This window comes from Botryllus schlosseri, chromosome 7 (assembly GCF_051294905.1).
Source record: "Botryllus schlosseri isolate E-star chromosome 7, Bs_hap1, whole genome shotgun sequence".
Classification (NCBI taxonomy): Eukaryota; Metazoa; Chordata; class Ascidiacea; order Stolidobranchia; family Styelidae; genus Botryllus; species Botryllus schlosseri.
The window spans coordinates 21,017,194-21,039,931 of NC_137242.1; the positions used below are offsets into that span (position 1 = coordinate 21,017,194).

At 40.0% G+C, this 22,738-nt stretch overlaps 1 protein-coding gene across 3 annotated transcripts; it reads left to right on the forward strand.

Annotated features, from left to right (window-relative positions):
- The first annotated feature begins 261 nt into the window (after positions 1-261).
- Positions 262-20,910, forward strand: LOC145442790 (uncharacterized). 3 transcript variants are annotated; one of them, XM_080320785.1, is made up of 4 exons: positions 262-4,441; positions 9,250-9,309; positions 12,491-12,591; positions 16,002-20,910. In XM_080320785.1, the coding sequence occupies exon 4, from the start codon at positions 16,090-16,092 to the stop codon at positions 19,351-19,353; it is 3,264 nt and encodes a 1,087-aa protein (XP_080176911.1). In that variant the 5' UTR covers positions 262-4,441; positions 9,250-9,309; positions 12,491-12,591; positions 16,002-16,089; the 3' UTR covers positions 19,354-20,910. The 3 variants fall into 3 exon arrangements, with proteins under 3 accessions (XP_080176911.1, XP_080176913.1, XP_080176910.1); XM_080320787.1 differs by having other exon boundaries at positions 12,524-12,591; XM_080320784.1 differs by having other exon boundaries at positions 9,250-12,591.
- The last annotated feature ends 1,828 nt before the right edge of the window (positions 20,911-22,738 follow it).

Genomic DNA, 22,738 nt, shown 5'->3' on the forward strand with positions numbered 1-22,738 from the left:
AAGGGCCCAATACCCAATAATAAAGATAAATGGCAACTTGAATTCGCGCTCTGCGCGAAAGAATCTTGAAAAATTGCATAAATTTTCAAAAAATACTCTTATGATTTATGCTAATTCACGAAATAATTTTGGGCTCCCTTCGAGCTCGTTCCCCCCCCCCCAATTGGGGGGTTTGGGGTGCGGCAGTTACGGTGCTTATCATAAGGGTGGACAAAAAGTTCATCCATTCACTTGTTAAATCGTCAGGTTGCCTAAAATACGTTGCACATCATTTTTGACTAGATTCCAACCACTAGAAGCTGCCGCAGATCAATTTAAAATTTCGGCCATTTTTGGAAATAATAGTGTTTACGGTGGCAAATTTCGTCACTATGACAGGACAAAAAAATCGTGTTCCATGTATTACTATTGGATAGTGATGCTTTTCCATGTGTTTCTATCTTGACAAGGGATTGTAATAGTTTGGCTAACGACATCGCCATTCAATGAAAAATAAATATCACACTGATTAGCTGAAAATTAGTCAACTTGATCGAACTATCCACATTAAAAAGATGATGCTATAATTCAAAAATACAATGCTTTCCTCATTGAAATTATCGACCAAGAAAATTAAATGAATTGACAAGCTGGTAAAATACAGGATAATTAATTTCTCAAGTGATAATCAATGTATGGAATCATCTTTTGCTGCATCAATGGAGATTTCACAAAATCTAAAGGAATCCTCCGGCTGTATTCTTGACAATGCGTTTTAATAATATGATACCATATTAATCGGTTTTCAGAACTTCTACATCCCTCTCACAAGCGAATTAGGAGTGACGAACATTGCTTTAAAATTGAGGCAAATTATCCACCAGTCATTGTTATTCAGTGAATCTGGGTCACGTAACAATAGGGCGCTGTACGGAGATTACATTTGCCTCTTTTCAGTTTCCTCTACAAGTTTATTATGCATTCAATGTTCCACAGCAATCCCTAAAGCGACGAGCTAACGCCATGCACAAAGGTCGGCGATTTCCTGGATTAATATCAGATTACAACCGACGACAAATTACAACAAGACTAACAGTATCCCGCCCAGATAATTTCCTCTGCTTCCACTACAAAAGTGTGAAGGCTCCGGTTGAGTATGATGACGAGAAAAAATAAACAACGCAATTACTAGGCCATAGTACTAATCCTATTATAGAGCGTGGCGAAATATATCACGAGTAAGAGTGGCTGAATATGGCCTTCTTGTGTCATAATTGGTCAACAACCAATCAATCCTGTAAATGAAAAGTCACTCGAAATTCCGATTACAGAAAGGATTTGGCTTCACAAAAATCGCAAATTCAATTCTACAATTCGACTCAGTATTCACAAATCCCATCAGCGATGTGACACTGTTGGTTAAAGTCTGACACTGAGATTCGAGGTAGCGCGTCTCGAAGTGTCAGATCTTCATTTGTTATATTCTCACACGTGTCGTTGTTCTTACGGCGCCATTTCAAAAAGAGCACAGGGAAAGACGCAATGACATATGATTACAAATAAGAGAACGGAAAGGAGGTAGGAACAGTCGCAACATCAGGTTCGAACTCTGTTACAGTATACCGGTCATTAATTCTTGTAATAGCAGTACACCGAGGTGGTTCCTAATTTGATAGACCGTTTCGGGTCGTCTCGGCATCCTTCTATCTGCTGGTCACATCATTGTATCTGGTGTTTGGAAATATTCATCGATTGTGCTGATCGCATGAAAAAGATAACAGATTAATATGATGGGTAAATGAGGAACGGAAAGGACGTTTGTTGATTTCTGTCCTTGATCTTTTTTTGTGGCATACACCGACTCATGATAGACATGCACACGATATGTGCGTAAATAATTCATCGCATTTTGTCACTCTCTACCTTATGGATAGTAACAGCGCGATAGCTCTCTAATTCGTGACCGGACATTGGATAAGCTGTCTGGCCTACAGCGCCCCGATATATTGATTCCGGAGGCATTCTTAGTCAGTTTTAAAGGACATATCAGTGTTGTTGTATCAGGCTTAACCTTTATAGCTGAATTAAACATAGTAAAACAGCACTTGCTGATGGTTAGTTTCGCCCACGCTTCGCTTCTATAAATTTGCGATTTCGTTGAAACACAGTATTAGATAAATTGGAGCAGCCGTTTATTTGTTATTTTACAGGTGTGGTAGTGCTGACTATTATTGGTTTTATATTTGCAGGTCGTTTTATGCGCAAGCTTGGGGTCGATGGTTTTGTTCAAAATGAAGCCAATGTGCTTAGGTATAGCGTAGTTAGTGGCGGACTGTACTTCATTGATATCTAAATAGACAGGCTCAGCCGTGCATTAGTTTACTGCATCAGTCAGTATCGTATATATGACAACGGTCGTCGGGTTACATTTCGCGCGCATCGCTTTGCTTTATGCGCGTGTGTGCCTCATGTGCTGATTAATTTGACTCTGCGATAAATGCCGCCAGCGATAAATAGCAACAGTGCTGTGGTTCATGCATGGGTAATCATGATTTTAATCGTTGTTCCTCTTGACGATTACAGTATTTACAAGCAATCTGAGCGAGGAACAGTGTGTTGTGTTTAATGTGTTGTGTTTTCGTTTTGCGTGTAATTTTATTTTAATGGTTTTGTTCTTCTATTTATCATTCTGCTGATGAACAGTTCATTTTGTGCAACAGTAAACTATAGTAATGTACGGTAATGTATGTGTAGTAACGAGTTAGATGTTTATCCTGGTAGATTATTGTTTTAAGACTCAGTGAATATTTGGGTTCCATGACGGCTAGCAGATTAGAGTAAGTGTTACCCAGGTTAATAAGGTTACGAACTACCAGTATACACGAGTATGCGGAAGGACGTTTACTTAGCCGGCCAACTGATTGATAATTTTGAACTTTTCAGACTACAAGACGGCGGTAGATGATATAAATTGCAAAAACAACATTTGCGTTGTTTGTAATGATGGCGAAAAATAAAGTTGGGCTATAGATATTTTTAGCGTAACATGCAAATGGGCCTCAATTAAAAATAATTTGCAGTCTGAACCCAATCGTCCATGATCTTTCAATGTGTTAGTTACAAATTGGAGGAAGAAAAAATCTGTCATCGTGAATAAACGTCATTACTTTTGCCATGTGATTTGATATGTAATTTCCTATTTATCGAGATTTTGCTGCTGTACTACTTTCGCGTTTTACAAGTAGTCGTAATCGTAGTCGGTTGAATTGCTGCAGTGCATGTCTCATGTTTGCTATGCGGGCGGTGCATATCTCAATATTTATTATCAATGATGTGTGCAATCCTAAAACATTTGCTAATGTTCGTGTGTAACTGCGAATACGTGTGCGTTTACACCAGGGTTCGCCTACTCAAAACGGGTCGCGGGATACTTAACCAATTTCGCAGAGGCCTCGGGCCGCATGAATTCAATATGGAGATAATAAATGGCACACAGTTTTTAGGAATTTACGTCAGTACAATGCTGTGCTCTCTGGCGTGTGTGAAAGCCATACCACAAAAGAAATAATGTTTAAGCATGCACCGCAACCCACCTGTATATTTGGTTAGCTGATTCTTCGAAAGATCAGCACCTTTGCACAGACATATTCCCGGCCAATTTTGGAAGCATATTACTAATTAGAACAATAATAATCCCCTTCGGCACGCCTAGAAAAAAGTCAAAACTACTCCCGCGGGTTGTGACTCCCATATGGAAGCTACTGTTCTAAAAGCTATCACTTTTAAGTCATCCTGACTAAAGATTAGAGTTATATGGGTCCTAATATACCTATCAGGGCGTTAATAAACCAATTACCGAGTAGTTTCAAACTATATTCAAGCATTCCGTTTCTAAGTAGGGTGTTCCAGCATTGGAATTGAATCAGCAACTAGCAGAGTCTGAAAATTGAAAATCATCCGGTTTCACCGAAACTACTATTTTCAAACCCCCTGTCAGAAAGGTATCAGGGTCTTTGATCTTATATGTTATACATTGTGCAAACAGTATTAGATTGAGATGGTGGCTATTCAATTTATCGCGGGGCATAAACTGAAATCGGTCTCTGAAATATTTCACCTGTTGTCGCAATCATACGTTCATGCATGAGCCACAGTGCACAGTTGATTGGAACCCATTCGTGATGACTTCGATCATTCAAATTCGCAGTATAGGAAACGTCGTTGTCCGTAGGGCTTTGAGCCAACCTCTCTGTGCATTACCATCATTTGTTTGACAGCAAAACATTTCAGTCACAACACTTAAAAGACTGCAGATAGGTTGAATAAATATATCACACAATTATATCTGTCTTGTGGAAGATACACTACGGCCGCGCAACCAGTCCAAAGACGACAGTTTGACGATTCTTCGCAGAAGTGGTGGCCGATTCTTTGACATCTTGGAATATACCAGTATGCCCAGGTTTGAACGTTTGCTATATATATACCTATTTGCGACTTCAAGATTTGGGGAAATTCGATTGCGGCAGAGTCACATAAACACAACAACATGTTGACATAGGTATTGTATAATTCTCAATCAATACTACAGAATTCAACCTGACGAACTCGGCACTCTCCCTTCAGAGTATTCAACCTCTCGGGAGGATTCACTCCATATCAATCGTTATTCACTAATGCATAAATATTCCAGAGGTGAAATCATAACGTGTGCATTTGGCCCGAATCTGTCTTCAACCATATGGTGGATTTTTGATCGATAGCCTAATTTAATCCCGATTTACGATCGCAAACTAATTAATTTATATCGAATATTAGTCGAGAGATCATGTCAAGCCCAACATTGGAAGTGCTTCGGGTCCGGTTACCGGTCCTGAACTGCCAATATAAGGGGTCTGGCACACTCGGCCGACATTTTGTATTTTGAAGTATTCGACCAATTAAGTGCGACATATCTACTTTTGGATTTGAAAACATAAAATTCACTCTAGAATTACTCCAAAAACGTGAAACTACGCATCAAACTTCACTATCACATCACTTTCAAAAGTTACCATGCGGTGGAAGATAAGAAATAACGTCACATTACCTATTTATGATGGTGAAATATGACCAGTCAATGACTTCTGATCGAAACTTGTGATGTGAACTAGGGCGCAAACTTTTGTTGAAATACTCAAGCTCTGACTGAATGGGTGGTGAAATGATAATTACTCGAATGGAGTAGGGTCACACGATACTAACAGAGAAGCAATTGTGACTCGGAACGCCGTGCATGATCAATAGTCTAGTTATGACAGGGGCGGGCAACATACGGCCCGCGGGCCGGATCCGGCCCGCGGACAGCTTCCCGTCTTACATGATAATGTGGCCTGCGGCCCCAGTCCGCCGAGATCCCCACTACTTGCGGAAACATTAAAATTTACTGACTGTACGTTATTTTATCCATGTGTGCGCACTGCGCAGCGTGCAAGAGTGGAGCTTACAGGAAAGTTCGTCAAAGCGAGAAGACTTGCATTGTCAGCATTTACTATGTGCTCATCCCTAATGCTGTTCGTGGTAATCATGGTGTTTGTTGACTACAATGTTCATTTACACCAGGCCGATATTTTTCATTTCTGATTCCGTAAACGCCATCTGCTGGTAGCACGGCACACGTCCAGGCTTTTGTGAGACACCGCTTAATAATTATGCCGATGAGATGGCGGGAAGGAGCCTAGATAAAGCTCCGACACTAAAAAAAATTCGCGCCTCCAGCTCATGGTGATTACTCTGTCTATTGTCCATGTTTCATATTTGAGAATTCTTTCATCAATAACCATAACCTCAAATGCCATCAAACTATCCGGTAGGGTAACTAGCATTCTGATTTATCTCTTCAATATTTTGTGACATAACGATAAGGGGGCGCGGAATTTTTCACTATCAAAAAGGGAGGAGCGCTTAAAAAAGTTTGAGAACCACTGCTGTCTGACAATCAGACATGGGGTAATTGCGATTAGTAATCGTGATCGATTACGACGATTACAGCATTTTCAAGTAATCGTAATCGCAATCGATTACATTCGAAAAAATTCCGAAGTAATCGTAATCGTAATCGACTACTTCCCATATCTAATCGATTTCTCTGTGAAAGAACGATTACTTTTTATTTCTGCAAGGACTATGACATAAACTGAACATTCGTGAACAAGGAAGAGTTATTATACCAGGCTCGTGACAGCACAAACGTCTGATTTTCAAACGCCAGAGCTCATTATTAGGTCGGAAACAGCCTATTAGCCTTGTGCGTCATTACGTAAGAAGTATCCACACTAAATGGATATTCGATATACGTAGGCCTACGTCGTACATTAGTGTCATTGTAAGAACACCCGCCGTGCTGTATATCAGGTTATCAACACGTTCCACACGCCACTACCTCGCAGCAGTATAATTTATCTCCGCTCTGCCTAGTTTCAAATAATAACTAATGGTTGATGTTTGGTTATGCTTATGCTTAGTTAAACGCAATTTGACCGTAGCTGCTTGGCGAGCAGTAGGCCTATCTAGTAGGCTACGTACGTACACCGGACAAAGATTTGAAATTTTGTACTTGTCAAATAAATCATTGCGATTTCCACAACGAAGCAGTACAAATCAACAGCTGGTGATATACATATATGAAAACCGAGCCGTTTTGGCTGTTTCTCGTAACGGTGGCTTGCAGTACAATATCTGTATTAAGTTGAAGGCAGTATTTTATGTTCGCTTCGTCTAATTCTCATATGACTTTACTTGAAAGGGCGCCAATCGTTATTTCACAATTCTTTACTCAACATTGGGACCTGCCGCCATCGCCACGGGCTTAAATGTTAGCATTGGTTGTAGCTGGAATCAGGACCAAAACAGCAAGTCGTCACCTATAGGGTGGTAATCGCAAGTTGAAGACTGAATTTCGTCGCAAATTGCATTATATTACTATTGATTTTTAATCCTCTCTCAGCCCCCGATGGTCAGATTACCCTGCAGAGTTTGTTCGTTTGTTTGAGGTAATCTTGGTGTTTGCCGACTACAACGGTCAGTTACACCAGGCCGATTTTCTGCATGATTGATTCCGAATCTGCCGACTTGTAGCACGGCCCATTTCTAGGCTTATTGTAAGACACCGCTTACGCGGATGAGGCGGCGAGGAGGAGCCTAGATAAACCCCCATCACTTAGAAAGGAATTCTGTAATTGACCTCGGTCGGACTCGAACCCGCAACCCAATGGCGTTGCAGCCGTGGATTATACCACTGCGCTATCTCGCCACACAATCACCTACATGTAGAGCTGGGGCCACGTAATTCATAATAACCTCTGGTATCTTGTTATAATTACTTTAGTGTATGTTGTTAATTCGTGACCTCCGGTTTGTTATATAATCAAACGATATTGTAGTGGCTCAAGCGTAGCAGACTAGAAGAAAAATTTTCGTGAGACGCACAAACAAATCGTCATGTCTTTATATCTGACTGCATGTCTAGCAACTCAAGTTGTAAATTACCATGGTCAGTGGCCACATTAACTACAATAGGACAGGAAAATATTTTCATCATGGGGAAAAAGCATTCAGTCCGTCAATGCGGCCGTTGAACTTAACAATCAATTCAAATGATTCATTGGTTTGATAGTCAGATAGCGTTGTAAAACGTTTTGCAACACCACCTGCACTTAATTTAGTCTGATGATGAGCGGACTAAAATTTGAGTGACGATCCAAACGCATTTGAGTGTGAGCATACTTTTTGACGTGAATTGAGTAACGAAATCGTTGCTGACTAAAGAATCGCTACTCGACAGCAAAGGAATTGGTCTCCACCCTTAATTAGAGACTCCAGATTCCAAGCCAAGCAAGTGTAATTTTTGACTATTAATTTTTGTGTTTGTTCCTAATTGATTTTATAATATTTCTGTTTGATTTCCAACGTGGATGGGAGCCGCAAGTAGGCTAGCTCGGAGCCGCGGCTGGGAATCACTGATCTAGAGAGGATTTTCAAGTTAATTAGATCACTCGAAAATACTCTATAACTTTACGGTTTACGAAATACTTTTTGAGTCCCCTTCGAGCTCGCTCCCCACCCTATTGGGAAATTTGGGGTGCGGCAATTATGGCCCTGGCAAGAATGCAAATCATTGGGCGCGATAAATTGAACTCTATAAAAATGGGCAATGGGTACATTATGACGTAACAAGCAAATGAGGCATCTCTCTTAAAGGGAGTTTGTTATCTCATTAGGCCTCTTCAGCTCAATCCATATATTGTCTTCTAACATAGCTTCCAAGATGCAAAATAAATGTAATCGTGAGTAATCGTGATTACTTTTCCAATGTAATCGTAATCGACTACTTCCTGATTTTGCTGTAATCGTAATCGCAATCGTAATCGCGTCATTCAGAAGTAATCGTAATCACAATCGATTACAATCATGAAGTAATCACCCCATGTCTGATGACAATGCGGTTCTAAAACCCACATTGTCTTCGCCATTATCGGCGAGAAATTGCTTTGAAATTACATTGCTGTCGTTAAAAGACATTTTTTAAATACGATTTATTCCTAGCATATATGGATAAATGGGCGAATAATCTATCAATTCAGCAATCCGGCCGGCAAAGTACTTAATTTTCCTATATCTGACCCGCCGACTGAAGAAGTGGCCCGCCCCCGAGTTATGAGAAGGCCTTTGCCCGAAACCAGGATTAGGCTCATGTACTGCTCCAATGCGGTGATATCAGATCCGTCTTTGTTAAGTTCTGAAATAAGCTACCTATAATTGTGAAACTTCAACTGCCCGCTATAGCTGCAAATTATAACGTGACAGCTTTTACGACGTCATGAAGCATTTATACTCTCGCATGGGGTCTATAACCAGTTAATTTTACAAACTATGCCAAGCACAACACCAATTTTATTTTAAATGTTTAAATATTTGATTTTTTTCGTGTCAGGCGTGAATTCACATTAGTGAAACACATTTCAACGACCTGTCTGGCATGTCAGTAGGTCCCATCGAATGAGGCCTATTTAGAAATACATTGAATACCCTCATTATTGGTGCTGCGGCCTGCGAGCACATTTAAAACTAGTAAATTGGCCTGCAAGCACATTTGAGTTATATGGCATATTATCCTCAACCTGTAGCTGTTTTCTAGTGCAACAACGTCCTATAAGTTTCCCGATGGAAATGGCATATTCATTAAGTAGTATCACTTCATAATACTAAATTTATTGTTTCACTGTTGTCCAGAAGATCGCACATTGTCGTAGAAGACCCAGCAAGATCGGTAAATACAGTGGAAAACGTCAGGTCAGTGGGTCGATTTTTATTGATAAACAGTTTTATGGTGCATTTCAGAGTTGGATCAATCGTAATTTGTAATTGAGCTGAATGTATTAATTACATTTTTTCATGTAATTGTAATTGTAATTGTAATTGAAGGATTTCTATTTTGTGTAATTGTAATTTGATGAAAATTTGGCCAAATTTCAATCTCATGGAAACCTGACAATCACAACATAAAATATTCATTTAATCAATCATTTATTCGTCGCACCAGTGAAAATCCGGTACGAACCAGGATGACGACGAGGGACCTTAAGGCCTTCGTAAACAGTCACCACATGTAATAATTAACCTATTTACATCGGTGTTCTATGCGTGCTACGTTATACCTAGATAAGTCAGTCACGCTAAACTGTTTCTCATACTTCAGTAGTAACAGAAAACTTTGTGAATTACAATATAGGCTAAACCAGTGGTTCTCAAACTGGGGGCGTCGCCCTTGGGCGGCGTGAGAGCATCTGAACCGGACGCGACGCTCCAGTGAACTGAAATCTTTTCCGCGCTTGGCCCGATTCACCTCCGTTTTATGGTTATTGCTCGGTGTATAGTCTGAATTTTGTATTGGAGAATTCTCTCATCAATAGTCATAACCTTCCATACCATCAAAGTATATGTAAAGATTGCGAACTTTCTAGTTTCATCGTGTGCTATGACGATAAGGGGGCACGGAATATTCACTGTCATAAAGGGGGGCTTGTCTAAAAAAAGTTAGAGAACCAGTGGGCTAAACTAAATCTTAATATTTCAAAAATGGATGAACGGCAAATAAACTCTTTTGAAACCTGTGCTGAACCATTTCCTACACCACGGTCAAAGTTATTTTAATCTCTGGTCAGTACCGACGCTTGTTGCAACAATAGCAAAAAATTCAAGTTTCCAACCAAGGCTTCGTCAAAATTGATCACGTATTTCTAGAAGTGTGATCCCAATCTTACCTCCAATCTTGGCCAAATTTACTGGGGCCAGAAACTCTTCCCACCCTAATGTTCATCAAATGCAATCTAACAGTTTCCGAGCAAGTGAAAATGTAAATGCGAACCAAAATATTGTAATTCTAATTCTTAGTTATCAGGAGGTTCTTTCCTTTTGCATTTATTTTAATTTTACGCACCTTATCGGTATCATCCTTATCGCTGACGCCTTACCAATTACATTTCATCATCTTGACTCAGCTCTGAGTAGCCTAATCGTTTGATTACATTTCATTGACTGTCCTGTACTCTGTAGCCTATTCGCTGTTAGTCGATCAAATCGTTGGCTCTTAACAGTAGCTTGAAACATTTTTCTGTGCTTGTAGTTTTCAGTACTCATGATTAGGAATAGTTCGAATACGTTCGAGTTTTTTTTTTAATTAAAGGGTATTCTACAAATCAGAAATGAAACATGAATAGCTTGAGATTGTTGCTAATTACGTCGCTACGGTTGTCAAATAACACCTCTTTACTGAATTAATTACACGTTTAATAGTGATTGACATTGTAATTTGATATTTTTGGCATTGAGTAATTGTAATTGTAATGTAATTGAAACATGCAAGGAAATAATTGTAATTGTAATTGAATTAAAACATTATAATTGATCCAACCTTGCATTTATCCACTAAAGTCGCATAAGACGTGATCGAGAAACGTAGCTATACTGGCGCCATCTAGCGTATTCAAATATGGCAGCCAAATAAGTGAAACACCGTGATATCTATGAGATGCTTACAGAAACATGAACTGAAATCCCGTAATAAACATGGAATCCTCACACAGTAACACCGGTAAACAACCTGAAGTCGGACCCGACGCTGGATTCTGATTTATTTCATCCAGATGCGACACAAGATCTGCGGGACGTTGTGAAACTGCTCCCCATATCCATTATCTATATGTAAAGTGAATACCACCAGTAATTCTAACATAGGGTTGTAATAAACTTGTGTATTCCTTTAATCCGAAGTACGAAAGACAATTTACCAACTGTGGAGAGCAGATTTAGAGCTCATGTGTAGGAATAAGTAATTGCCTATGCTAGTAGCTTATTCCTTCTCTGCAGTTAAAATAAAATCCTACGAAACTACACTATTTTCTTTACGGGTAGCCCACGTAAAATGACTAGTCAGTTTTACTTGTCAAGTTGCCATCTCCTCTCATTGTACGAAACAATCACGTGCTACTCCATCCATTTTGATGTGCACAATAAGTGACAGTAATATATAAATTCATACAAATTGAAAAGTGAGCACTGGCTATCCTCTGAAATTGATCTCGCAGCAAACAGCAATAAACTCATATCAAAGGATGCATATCGTCGATTACACTGGTCAACACAGTGTTTGTTGACTTTGATCAGGCAATTGATGTAGTCTAACTTTTGGGCGCTGAATTCAAAAATGACTTCCGTTTTCCTCTATCACGTTAAGTTTTTTGATTAGGCACCTCCCACATTGCCTCAAAAACCCCATAATAGCACTACTTTTAATATTTTGTGTTTATTGTATAAAACGTCTCAAAAACTACAAACTGTCCAAAGAAAATCATTAGACTTCAAATCAACATTTGCACTGCTTTATTTGGTTGATTTAAACTGATATCGCTTGTACAGGACAAATAAAGTGCGAGTTTCAGGGTCCAAATTCACGCTAATAACCCATAATTCTGTAGGTTGTCTAGTTTGATGCTCGAGCAATAGTCAGCTAACATATATAAGCTCCAATCTACTCTGGTATCTTATCCCCATCATCTTCAGATGTTGGGGGACATTTTCCCCTTTGCCATCTCTGACTATGTCAAGGTTTTCAGGGAAATTATTATGATATTTTAGTTTTTAAATGTCTGCTGTCCGACATAAACATATGGCAGTGGCGCATGTGAATCAGGGTTTCATCTGCTGTGCATCCTTATTGTCTGAAAAACAAAGAAAACACAATATTTCAAAGCTGACACATGCGATCCAATCGTGCTCGTGATATTGCAACAATTCTATGTTTCTGTATTATTACCGTGTATTATTATTCACGAAGACTAACTGAGTGTGCAATTGTTACTGCACCTAAGACGTTGCCATTTTGGAGAATGCTACACTTTATGATCCTTTATGAGCTACCTATAGGCATATGTTATTCACTTGAGTTTTAAATGAGGATTCCTAACTCCTCCAGTAACCGATGGTGACAGTATCATGCCAATACCAGGATCACGGCAATACAAAAAGCTACCGAAAGTAGACCGACCAATAAAAGGCTGATTCCCCAGATCGAAAGTGGGATACCTTTTCTACCTTGCCAAGTAATTTTTTCTCACTTCTTAAGAACGTTAAAAGTTCCGAAAATTTATATTCCAAGTCGCAAAGCCTATGTCAGATCAATAACATGTGTTGATGAACTACTCTACATTCTGAATCATCTTCAATTTCAAAATCGACATCATTAGGCCTGCTATCCCTAAGATCTTCATCTTGATCGAAATTATCGAGCATATAGCAGTTTAAAGTTACACTGGATAAGCTGAATGGGGCATTGGACCTATATCTGATAGCAGTGTTGGGATGACTCGAGTCATGACTTGACTCGAGTCAGACTCGAGACTACTTTTTCGAATGACTTAACTTGACTCGAGTCACTTTGCAAAAATGACTTGACTTGACTCGGCGCTTCAAAAATGGGGAATGACTCGTGACTCGGAGCAAAATTTACGAGTCAATTTCAAGTCATCAATTAAACGGTGTCGACTAAATCATTGCGCATGTTCGGATTATTCACGATACGCCGTTGTAACTTGTGAGAGCAACCAGTCATTCACTGATTGTACGTTTCACTGATCCTACATTATTACATCACAAATACACTGACCGCATACGAAATGATCACAGCTTGCGTTGTTGTCGTAGTAGCAGATTAATTTAATAGCAACGGCTCTGTCCTTACCAGAGGTGGTCAAAGTAGTCAAGAAATCTACTCAAGTAGAAGTAGAAGTAGTGACGAAACAATCTACTCAAGTACGAGTAGAAGTACTTCCTCCATAAGCAACCTAAAACTACTTGAAGTAGAAGTAGAATTGACTGACTTGAAAAGTACTCAAGTAAGTAAGTAGTTATGAAAACGATCCTAATTCGTTCACATGGATTGTAAAATGGTGCAAATTGAGCTATGCGATAGGTGACGAGCTTGATTCATATTGATGCATACCAGCAGGTATCCAATTTTCGATAGCATAAGTATTCGTCCACATCATGAGATGAAAATGATAGTAATGATATGGAAATGCGATGCTAATCCTCTGTTTTCTCGAACAGCACGTTTTAGAAAATAGCATGGTATGGCGCCATTCCCCATATTATAAGGCCCGTAGTTTAGTCGAAGAGCAATACGGAGAAGTTGTATAGGATACAGTGTAAACACTTTGCGCGATTAGTAAACGTTATCAAAAAATTTGGTGGACCGTAAAAATGCCATATTGTGTAGCTTTATATCCAGAAATTAAAGGCATTACTACACTTGCTTTTAAACTTCAACATGTATGCTATCCAGACAAAAGAACTGATAATAATTATAACTCAATGTATATGATACTGAGAATTCAAAGTGAAATATAAATACTACTTCTAAAAGCAGAACGTGTATTTCATGTTTTTAGTCCAGAAAGTTTCAAAGGTGGTATGCTAAAACAGCTCTAAAACTAAAAAAAGTCCGCAATTGACATGCTAGATAACGATATGACAAGTAAATGCTAGTTTGCGAAATATCAGTTTCAAACGTTATATACTGTGATGAATTATTCGATATGGACGAAGGGCGACAATGTAGTGTGAACGGAACCACACCCACCCTCTACTGAAATTATATTTACCGATACTTTCGTGAAATCATACTGGTCACTCCGTATCCAGCACTGCGCGCGAAGCGCGACGGAAACTCTTGGCTTTACTCAACTTTTATGAAAATTAAATGTTGATACTCCGTGAAAACAGCCCCGAAATTCCTCAGGCTATCTTCCTGATTGGAAGATTGAACTACCTCTACTTGACAAACTGTAAATAGCGAAAAGTAAGTAAGTAGATCACAAAATATTGCGAAGTAGAAGTAGCGAAAATCAGATCTACTTGAGTAAGTACTAGAAGTAGAGGAAAACTACTAGAGTACTTCGAAAAAGTAGAAGTACTTCGTTACTGACCACCTCTGGTCCTTACATTGCACGGCGCTCACCTTTACCAACCCTCTTGTATGATTTAAATCTAACAAATATATTTTATGCATTTATATCCTCACGGATGTGTATAGATGACTAGTATGATATCAATTTCTTTCATCTTCTCAGGGCTTCGTATTCGATCCTCTATTTTGGCTAGTAATAAGAGAATGTATAGCATGTAGCTCAGAGCTGTCAAACTCAACTGACGTCGCAGATCGAATTCAAATATACAGATCACCAGTCAAATGATTCCAAAATATTACTAACTTTTAACAGACTTAACTCAATATATGCACTTTTTCTCATTCTCGGAATTGGGTGTTAATGTCAGCGATTATCTCCTGACGATAACTACAATCACAACTCCTCTGTCGGGTTGTTATAATGTGGCCCATGAACATACTCGAAATTTGCTATCTTGAAGGAATATTTATTAGTAGTATTTCTTACTGCGAATTCGAGAAATGTGTTGGATAAAATCACGCAAGATATACTCAGAATTTCTTCGCGGGCCGAATGAAATCATTTGGCGGGTCGTATGTTTGATACTCCTGATGTAGCTATACAATTACTTACGTGTTTTATTAGCAGTTCTACGTGTGCGTGAGAGATACAACGCCTTTTTGAATGTATATTTAACTTCATTAATTCGTTATTTGATTCAGGATAAATGACCAATTGATCTCTTTAACACAGCTAGTAAAATATAATGAATTTAAATGATCACTCATACTTCAAAAATTCAATTTGACTTGAATCGTGACTTGACTCGTGACTTGACTTGACTTGACTTGACTCGAGTCACCTCCAAAAATCTAGTGACTTGACTTGACTCGAGTCACCTTTGAAAATCGATTGACTTGACTTGACTCGAGTCAAAATGTGCAATGACTCGAGATGACTCGTGACTCGAAGGTAGTGACTTGATCTCAACACTGTCTGATAGTAAATGCAATGTTTATTTTCTTGCCGTATCCTGCAGTTTGCATCAAATATGTGTGTGAAATATCCTCGGATGGTTGCATTCTCTAACCGAAAATGGGAGAAAGCATCGGCCTAGATCGATAGCACTACCTTTATTCTTAATAATTCAATTGAACCATTGGCTAGATAACTTATTATATGGTAAAACTGTGGATTTGTATATGGTATGGAAAAGTAATTCGGCTAAATTCGTGAAAATTAGCATATTTTGGGCGTATTTCGTAGAGCAAAAACTTGACGTGATAGAAGAAAACCAGTGGCATTTCTGGAATCTACCCGCCAAAATTAGCCCAAATCAAGTGCAAAATCGAAATCAACAAATTTTTGTTCAAAATTGTTGCCCAGTGTTTTTGCCGATTTAAAGTTTGAAGCAGGGACGTATTCATCCTCATGAAATAACAGAAGTGCTCGAGTTACAAATATCGGTGTGATATCATACCACCTTCGATAATGTGTCTTGTACTCTTCAAGCACTTTACAGAAAGTTGTCATTTTCAGGGGATGACGTCATTTCCATCAATGGAAAGACCGCAAGACACGACTGTTTGCAAACGCCAATATTAACAGATTTGCTGGCTATGATGCAATGAGATTTACCCATGCATATCGTGGATGTCAATTAAATGGACAAGCACCTCGCATAGCAACGTATACATGTCGGCCCTTGAACTACGTATTTAAGGGCTTGAATCGAACCCAAACTTTTCACAAAAATTCCACCCGTTCTCAAAACTTGTTTCCTTCATCAAGTCCCGAGTACAACCCACGCCAGAACATCGATGGTATCAGATTGGTGCAAAATCGTGGCATATTTCGATATGTCCCCGCCTCTGTGGTGCATCCGACCATTTGCGAACATAACCAACCAACCGCTAAAAACCCATATGTGCCGTCGCAACATGCATACTTCATTGGCTGCAAAAGGAACGTTGTTCCTACGACACAAGGAGGGAAAGTTCCATCCATTAACCTGAGGAAGTTTACGGGGTCTTCCTTTCCGCATGGCGGCTCTTCTCTGTCAGGGGTTAAAACGCCCCATACACCCAAAGCGCATTATTGTGGAAATCCAAGGAATCCAATGAATGCAAAGAAGGATTGGCAGTCGAAACATAGATCGGTGCTGTTGAAAGGAGGGCAAGTTCCATACATCAACCTACGGGTAGTTTCAGGGTCTTCTTCTCCTCATAGCGAGTCGCCTTTGTCAAGGATAAGAACGTCCCATACACCCAAAGCGCATTATAGTGGAACTGCAAGGAATCCCACCAATGCAAAGAAGGATTGGCAGTCGAAACATCGATCGGTGCTGTTGAAAGGTCCCTGTTCCTTGCCGAGTGCTCTAGTAGATCCTCGAACAACGCAAGGAGCTGCCAGTGTCATAGATAATTCGAATGTTTGTGAAGGTGTTGAATGCCGTCCATCCATCGATCCTGCTCGTTATCAAACGGATTTTTCTAATTCAACTCAAAGACGTCGATCAGGACTTCATCCAAACAACTCTCTCAAAACTGTTGCACGTGTGTCTATTGACTCTAAACCGTTGCTTGGCATTGTTCCAGCACACTCTGACAATCACTATGCCATCGGAACACAAAAGAATGCTCCACTGACAACCGAAACAACCATCGTCACCCTTGGTAGCTACGTGTCAGACGAAAGTGACCAATCAAACACTTGTAAAAATACTGATGATAATAATTTTGCACCTGTCGTGCGAACAAGTCTTTTGACATCAGTCTCAAACACTCATAACATGACGCCACATGTGGATATAGGCAAATGTGGACATTCGAAGCCTTTCGACCAAAACACTGAAGCAGATTTCCAATCCTGTATTCTGCCACCGGCAAAAATCCAATCCTCTGATATTATCTCATCGGAGGATGAAAATAATGATCAGTTTGTACCTGATGACTCGCTGTCACAATTTCACCACGCAAACGATATGTATTCCGGGTTAAATGGTACCGCGAATGACGACAAACATAAGCATGAAAACTGTTCCGCTAAAGACGCAATGAAGAGTGACCGTCTTCCAGCCGGTAAACAGAAAACTTTGTCCGATTCAACGAACGAAAAACGTAGTTTGTTCAGACCGGCCGTTACAGTTAACCATGACGAATCGATCGGGGATAAGTTGGACGATACATCTACACCTAGCGAGAACGATGAAGGTTTCCGTGGAGGGCAACAGTCTGATGATGATGGCTTTTCTATTTCGTCTACGCTCTCGTCAGAGATGGCAAACACCGGAACGCAGCATAGCAGTGATTCGTTTATTCACGACTCAACAGATGGAACTGACGACGGCCGAAATGACGAAAGTCAAATGAAGCTGAACGAAGGGTTAAGCTCTATGATGCGTCGAAACAGCAACGATGCCAGCTGCGGAATCACACCGGTAGATACATACCCGGATGTAAACGCTGAATTTGGTGATTATCAAACTAATTATCCGGTTTTGAGTCATACGAAAGAAAGAGAACTCGTGAACGAATTGAGTTCGGAAAACGACTTGCCATGTTGCTATGACTACAAGTCTGTTTTAGAAGCGGCGCAACGAGCCAAACGTAAAAATTTGGCAAAGTCATCTGGTGTTAAACGAAAACTGGTAATGGACGAATGCAATAACTACACATCGACCAATCTTTCGCGTGAAAAGACCCTCCGTCGTAAGAGCGATGGCGACACATCTTCCACGAAGCGCCGCCGATATAAACGGATCATTGAACCGCCAACGTCTGATTCTGAAGATGGGAGAGAATGCAAAAAAGATACAAGACAAAGAAAACCGAAAACGAAGCGAACACGAAATAAATCGCATCTTATCATAGAGCTGTTTAGTTCGTTAATTTGCGATAGTGAAGAAAGTGACCTAGATTTGGGACTACACGTACACAAACCGGTATCGTTTGTAAAATGCTCAAGTCCCATTATTGCATCAACCCCATTAACCGCTGGCATTGAGGATGAAAACGGTATTCCCATATTCCCAAATGTTAGTCATTCTGACAGTGATGTAGATGTGGACCTAGTAAATAAAGTATCACCGTACAATTCATGCGTTGATAACAGTGATCTTGAAGATACGCTCGATTACATTCACCCCCGCACTATAGGTGTGCGCAAACCGGTATCGTCTGTAAAATGCTCATCTCCCATTGATGCATCAACCCTTTTAACCGATAGCATCAATGTTGAAGACGCTATTCCGATAACTACAAAACGTGCGCGAATAGGGACGGAGACCTACGGCAAAAAATGTGAACAATTGCCTTATATGGATGGTCCTGATACGGTGGATCGTTGGACGAAATGTAAGGTGGTGTTAGAGAAAATTCAGGACGATTCGGATTTCATAAAATCCCGAGTGTGTTTCTCTGCGAGTAATAAAGTTGGAAGCTCAAAATTCGATTACGTTTGTCAAAATACTGAAGAAACGGGAACTCGTAAATATGGTTCAAAAATTAGTTTCGCTAAAGTGTTAACCGAATCAGATCAAGACGCTGACAGTGATGTTGATATGGATGAAATAAATAACGTATCACCTCACAGTTTATGCGTTGATGATAGTGATTTTGAAGATACGCTCGATTACATTCACCCCCGCACTATAGGTGTGCACAAACCGGTATCGTTTGTAAAATGCTCAGTTCCCATTAATGCATCAACCCTTTTAACTGATAGCAATACGGGTGAAGACGTTATTACCATAGCTACAAAACGTCTGCGAATTGAAACGGAGAGCTGCGGCGCGAAAAGTGAAAAATTGTCAAATATCATTAGTCCTGATGCGGTGGATCGTTGGACCAAATGTAAGGTGGTGTTACAAAAGATTCAGGACGATTCGTAATTCATAAAATCCCGAGTGCGTTTCTCCGGGGGTTATGAAGTTGGACGCATAGATTTCGAGTACGTTTTTGCAAATACTGAAGAAACGGAAACTCGTAAAGATGGTTCAAAATAAATTGGTAAACGAAGCAGATGGTGACGCTGACGCAGGCAACATAAAAAAGTTCGAAGACGATAAAGTGCCATCGGATGTTAATATTTCTGACAGTGATGTAGATCTGGAGGGAGTAAATAACGAGTCACCTCACAATTCATACATCGATAACAGTGATCTTGAAGATACGGTCGATTATATTTTCGCCCGCACTATGCGTAATTCCAAAAAAATACCAAGAAAGTAATCATCTAATGAATCGTAAGTTCGGCTCTTTTGATGAATACAAAGACGGTGGGAAATGCTCCAACGAGCTTCAATTCGAGGCAGCCTGCCGACAAGAAAGTTGCTCATCAGAAAGGTCCTTCTGTAGTGAGGACAACACTTTATCATTTAGTTTTACCTCAACTGATTCGACGTGTTGGTTGCAGAAATGCAAAGACCTCGATCATATAATGGATGGCCCTTTACTGATGGAAGCGTGTCACAGGAAAGTGCCAGTGATACTGATAACGAATTGTACTAGGCAACAAATAGAGTGAAAGATATATCTGGAGTATTCCCCAATCATGTAGACTGTGGTAATGATGGTGCAGACACAGAGAATTTTGTTAATGCCGTGCTGCATGACCGTGACCGATCCACCCAACGATTGACGGTGCTGAAGTTCTATTGATCAAATCTCTGAAAATGAGAAATCTCTGGTCTCAGAAAACTCTGCTACGACGAAAACAGAAGAGAGCAAAAAGTCAAATAGGCCATAGTTCTCCACATTTCATACCTATAAAGCCTGACATCACACTGCAATCAAATACCGATATGCGCGATACTCTACCTCAGGACGAAAATCATCGAACCGACCTCACTTCACTCACCACGGCAATTGAAGCGCGGTTCTAAGAAGAGAGTTCTAATTTAAGTAATGAAAAGGAACCTCAGTAAGGTAACCGATAATTTAAAATGATTTCACGTCGCACTTTCAGTAGGTTTATTTGTACTGCTGTACTATTTCACAACATTGATTAAAAATAACACTGCCGCGACGTAATCAACGACTTCTTTCATCGTTTCAGCACGTACATCCTCTCAACGATTCTACTAATACAGATCCACCAGAAATAGACTGATCACGCTTGCGGCATATCCAGACATTGCACCACCTTGCGCCTCTACACGCTACATCAAATTTTCATTTCCTCGGACAGTGGTTCGTATCGCGGCTCTAGCTTGTTTCGAAGTGTCTCAGGATTCTCTGGTCTCCTCCCAGTGTCGTTGGTCTTACGGCCTATTGATATCAGAGACCTAAACCCCACTGAAGATATATATGACTGTATGTATATATGCGCGTTACCGAGCCTTATTTTTTGTTTTCTATTGTTATTATGATTTGAATCGAAGTATCTTGCCTTATGTTTCTTTGTGTTCTGAACCAAATACAAGCAATACCATTGCACTTCTGTCGAATCGCGACTAGAACAATGTTTGTGCTGCTTATTCTTGTGGCGACAAGTGGTCTTGGCATCGAATATTGAGCCGTCCCGTTTAATGCATCTTCCCTGTGAAAAATGATATTCGCAACAATGTTATGACCTAATAGCGTGCATCAAACCTTACTGAATTGAATATTGACCGTTGTCCCTTGCCTAACGCACTTCGTTGCTGTCCACGACGTGAGTCCCGACGGGGAATCCATATTTTTTCAGGGATATAGTTTATTGCGGTGCTTTGCAACCTTTTTGAGCACCATTCGCAATTTTTTACCAAAATAAATTTCATTCGCACAAACCAACCGAAAATTGTTACACAAAAATAAAATGACGATACTAAGCAATATTTTGTACGTGAGTTCAATAAGTAGGCTACCGATTTAGGCCATTGAGTGTCTCTTTAAAAATACAATGATATTTCTTCCTTTTGATTGCAACTATAGTACACTAAAATCTTTTCTGTGGAATAAGTTGGTGGGTTTGGTACAAAAAATTCTAGTACTTGGATGGCCAGTTCTCCCATAAAAATACACCGTCTTTTCCACGAGTGGCAAATGCTTTCTTACAGATACAAAGGCTTTAGTGGTATCTTGCGACCCAAACCCCGCACATCCAAAAGAATACATTTTTAATATTAGTATGCTACGATTTTGCGGACATGTATGACACATAGAACAATTTTACGCAGCGAAGCTCTACGAAGCACGTTTTACGCGCGTGATTTCAAATTGGGAGAATTGTCTTCGTCCGAAGGACGTAATTGTACTACTGAAATTGTCTACTTAGATTGCGAGGATGGGACTATCCGGTGTCCACTGCCGACCCTTCCAACGACCGATAATACCAATACCGAAAGTTTTGGCCAATTCGCCACGGTAATGTTTAATCACGGTTTTGTCGCCGCCCATCTTTTTGACACCGCACTTTTCAAGCGGTGTTGGCCGAAGCTTTACGTCTTTATGTGTCCCGCCACAGAATGGGTTGGCCTCGACATCAATGTGTCTCGTAGGACCTCGCCCTTCAGCAGCAAACCTCTACACTAAAGCATTGCAACGGTCTTCGACTGTGATTTATAGAGAAACCAGTCGGACAAATCTTATCGTGAATTCAAACCAATTTGTGTAATACAAAGGTCAACAAATTTACATGATCAAGCCATATTTTTTGCGTGGTCTCGCTTATTTAATTGGTTATACCACCCAACACCGTGACTTTGGCTGTGTTAACCAAAATCCATGAAAATGGCGTGAAGCGCGAAGAAATTAATATAAAATTGAACAAATAAAACATTAACTGCCCGCTCTGGTGCCGTGGCGACTCAAAATTATACCGTTTGCGACCCATACTTTTACATGGGTATTGGTCGCGACAAGGGTATAAATTTGGGTCACGGCCGCATCAGAGCGATCTTTTATTATCCATGTGATATTTGCTGAATTTCCTGCAACAAAAATATTATTCGCGCATCCCGCGTTCCACTGTGGATACGTCGTGTTAATAAATGTCCAAGTTGAATGTGTTGGGTACTACAGCAAGAAACGAGGCGAAGAAAATTGGTTACGATGACGCGGCTTGATCATGAAATGTTCTGAAACTTGTATTAGTTGTATTATGAAAAATGTTTGATGCTATGACATGATTTGCCCGACACTAACTGCTCTAGAAAGCTTTAACTGGCGCGGGTATTATTCGGACAGGGTAGCTTGCATCGGTAATAAATAGGTAGGTACTTTTTTAAACTAGCACATCAACGGTAAATATGAAATTGGGTAGAAATACTTTTTATTTGACTGACGTCAAAGTGC

Bases quoted from the DNA above. Each gene is read 5' to 3' on its own strand.
- LOC145442790 (XM_080320784.1), top strand. From the start codon at position 16,090: ATGAGATTTACCCATGCATATCGTGGATGTCAATTAAATGGACAAGCA.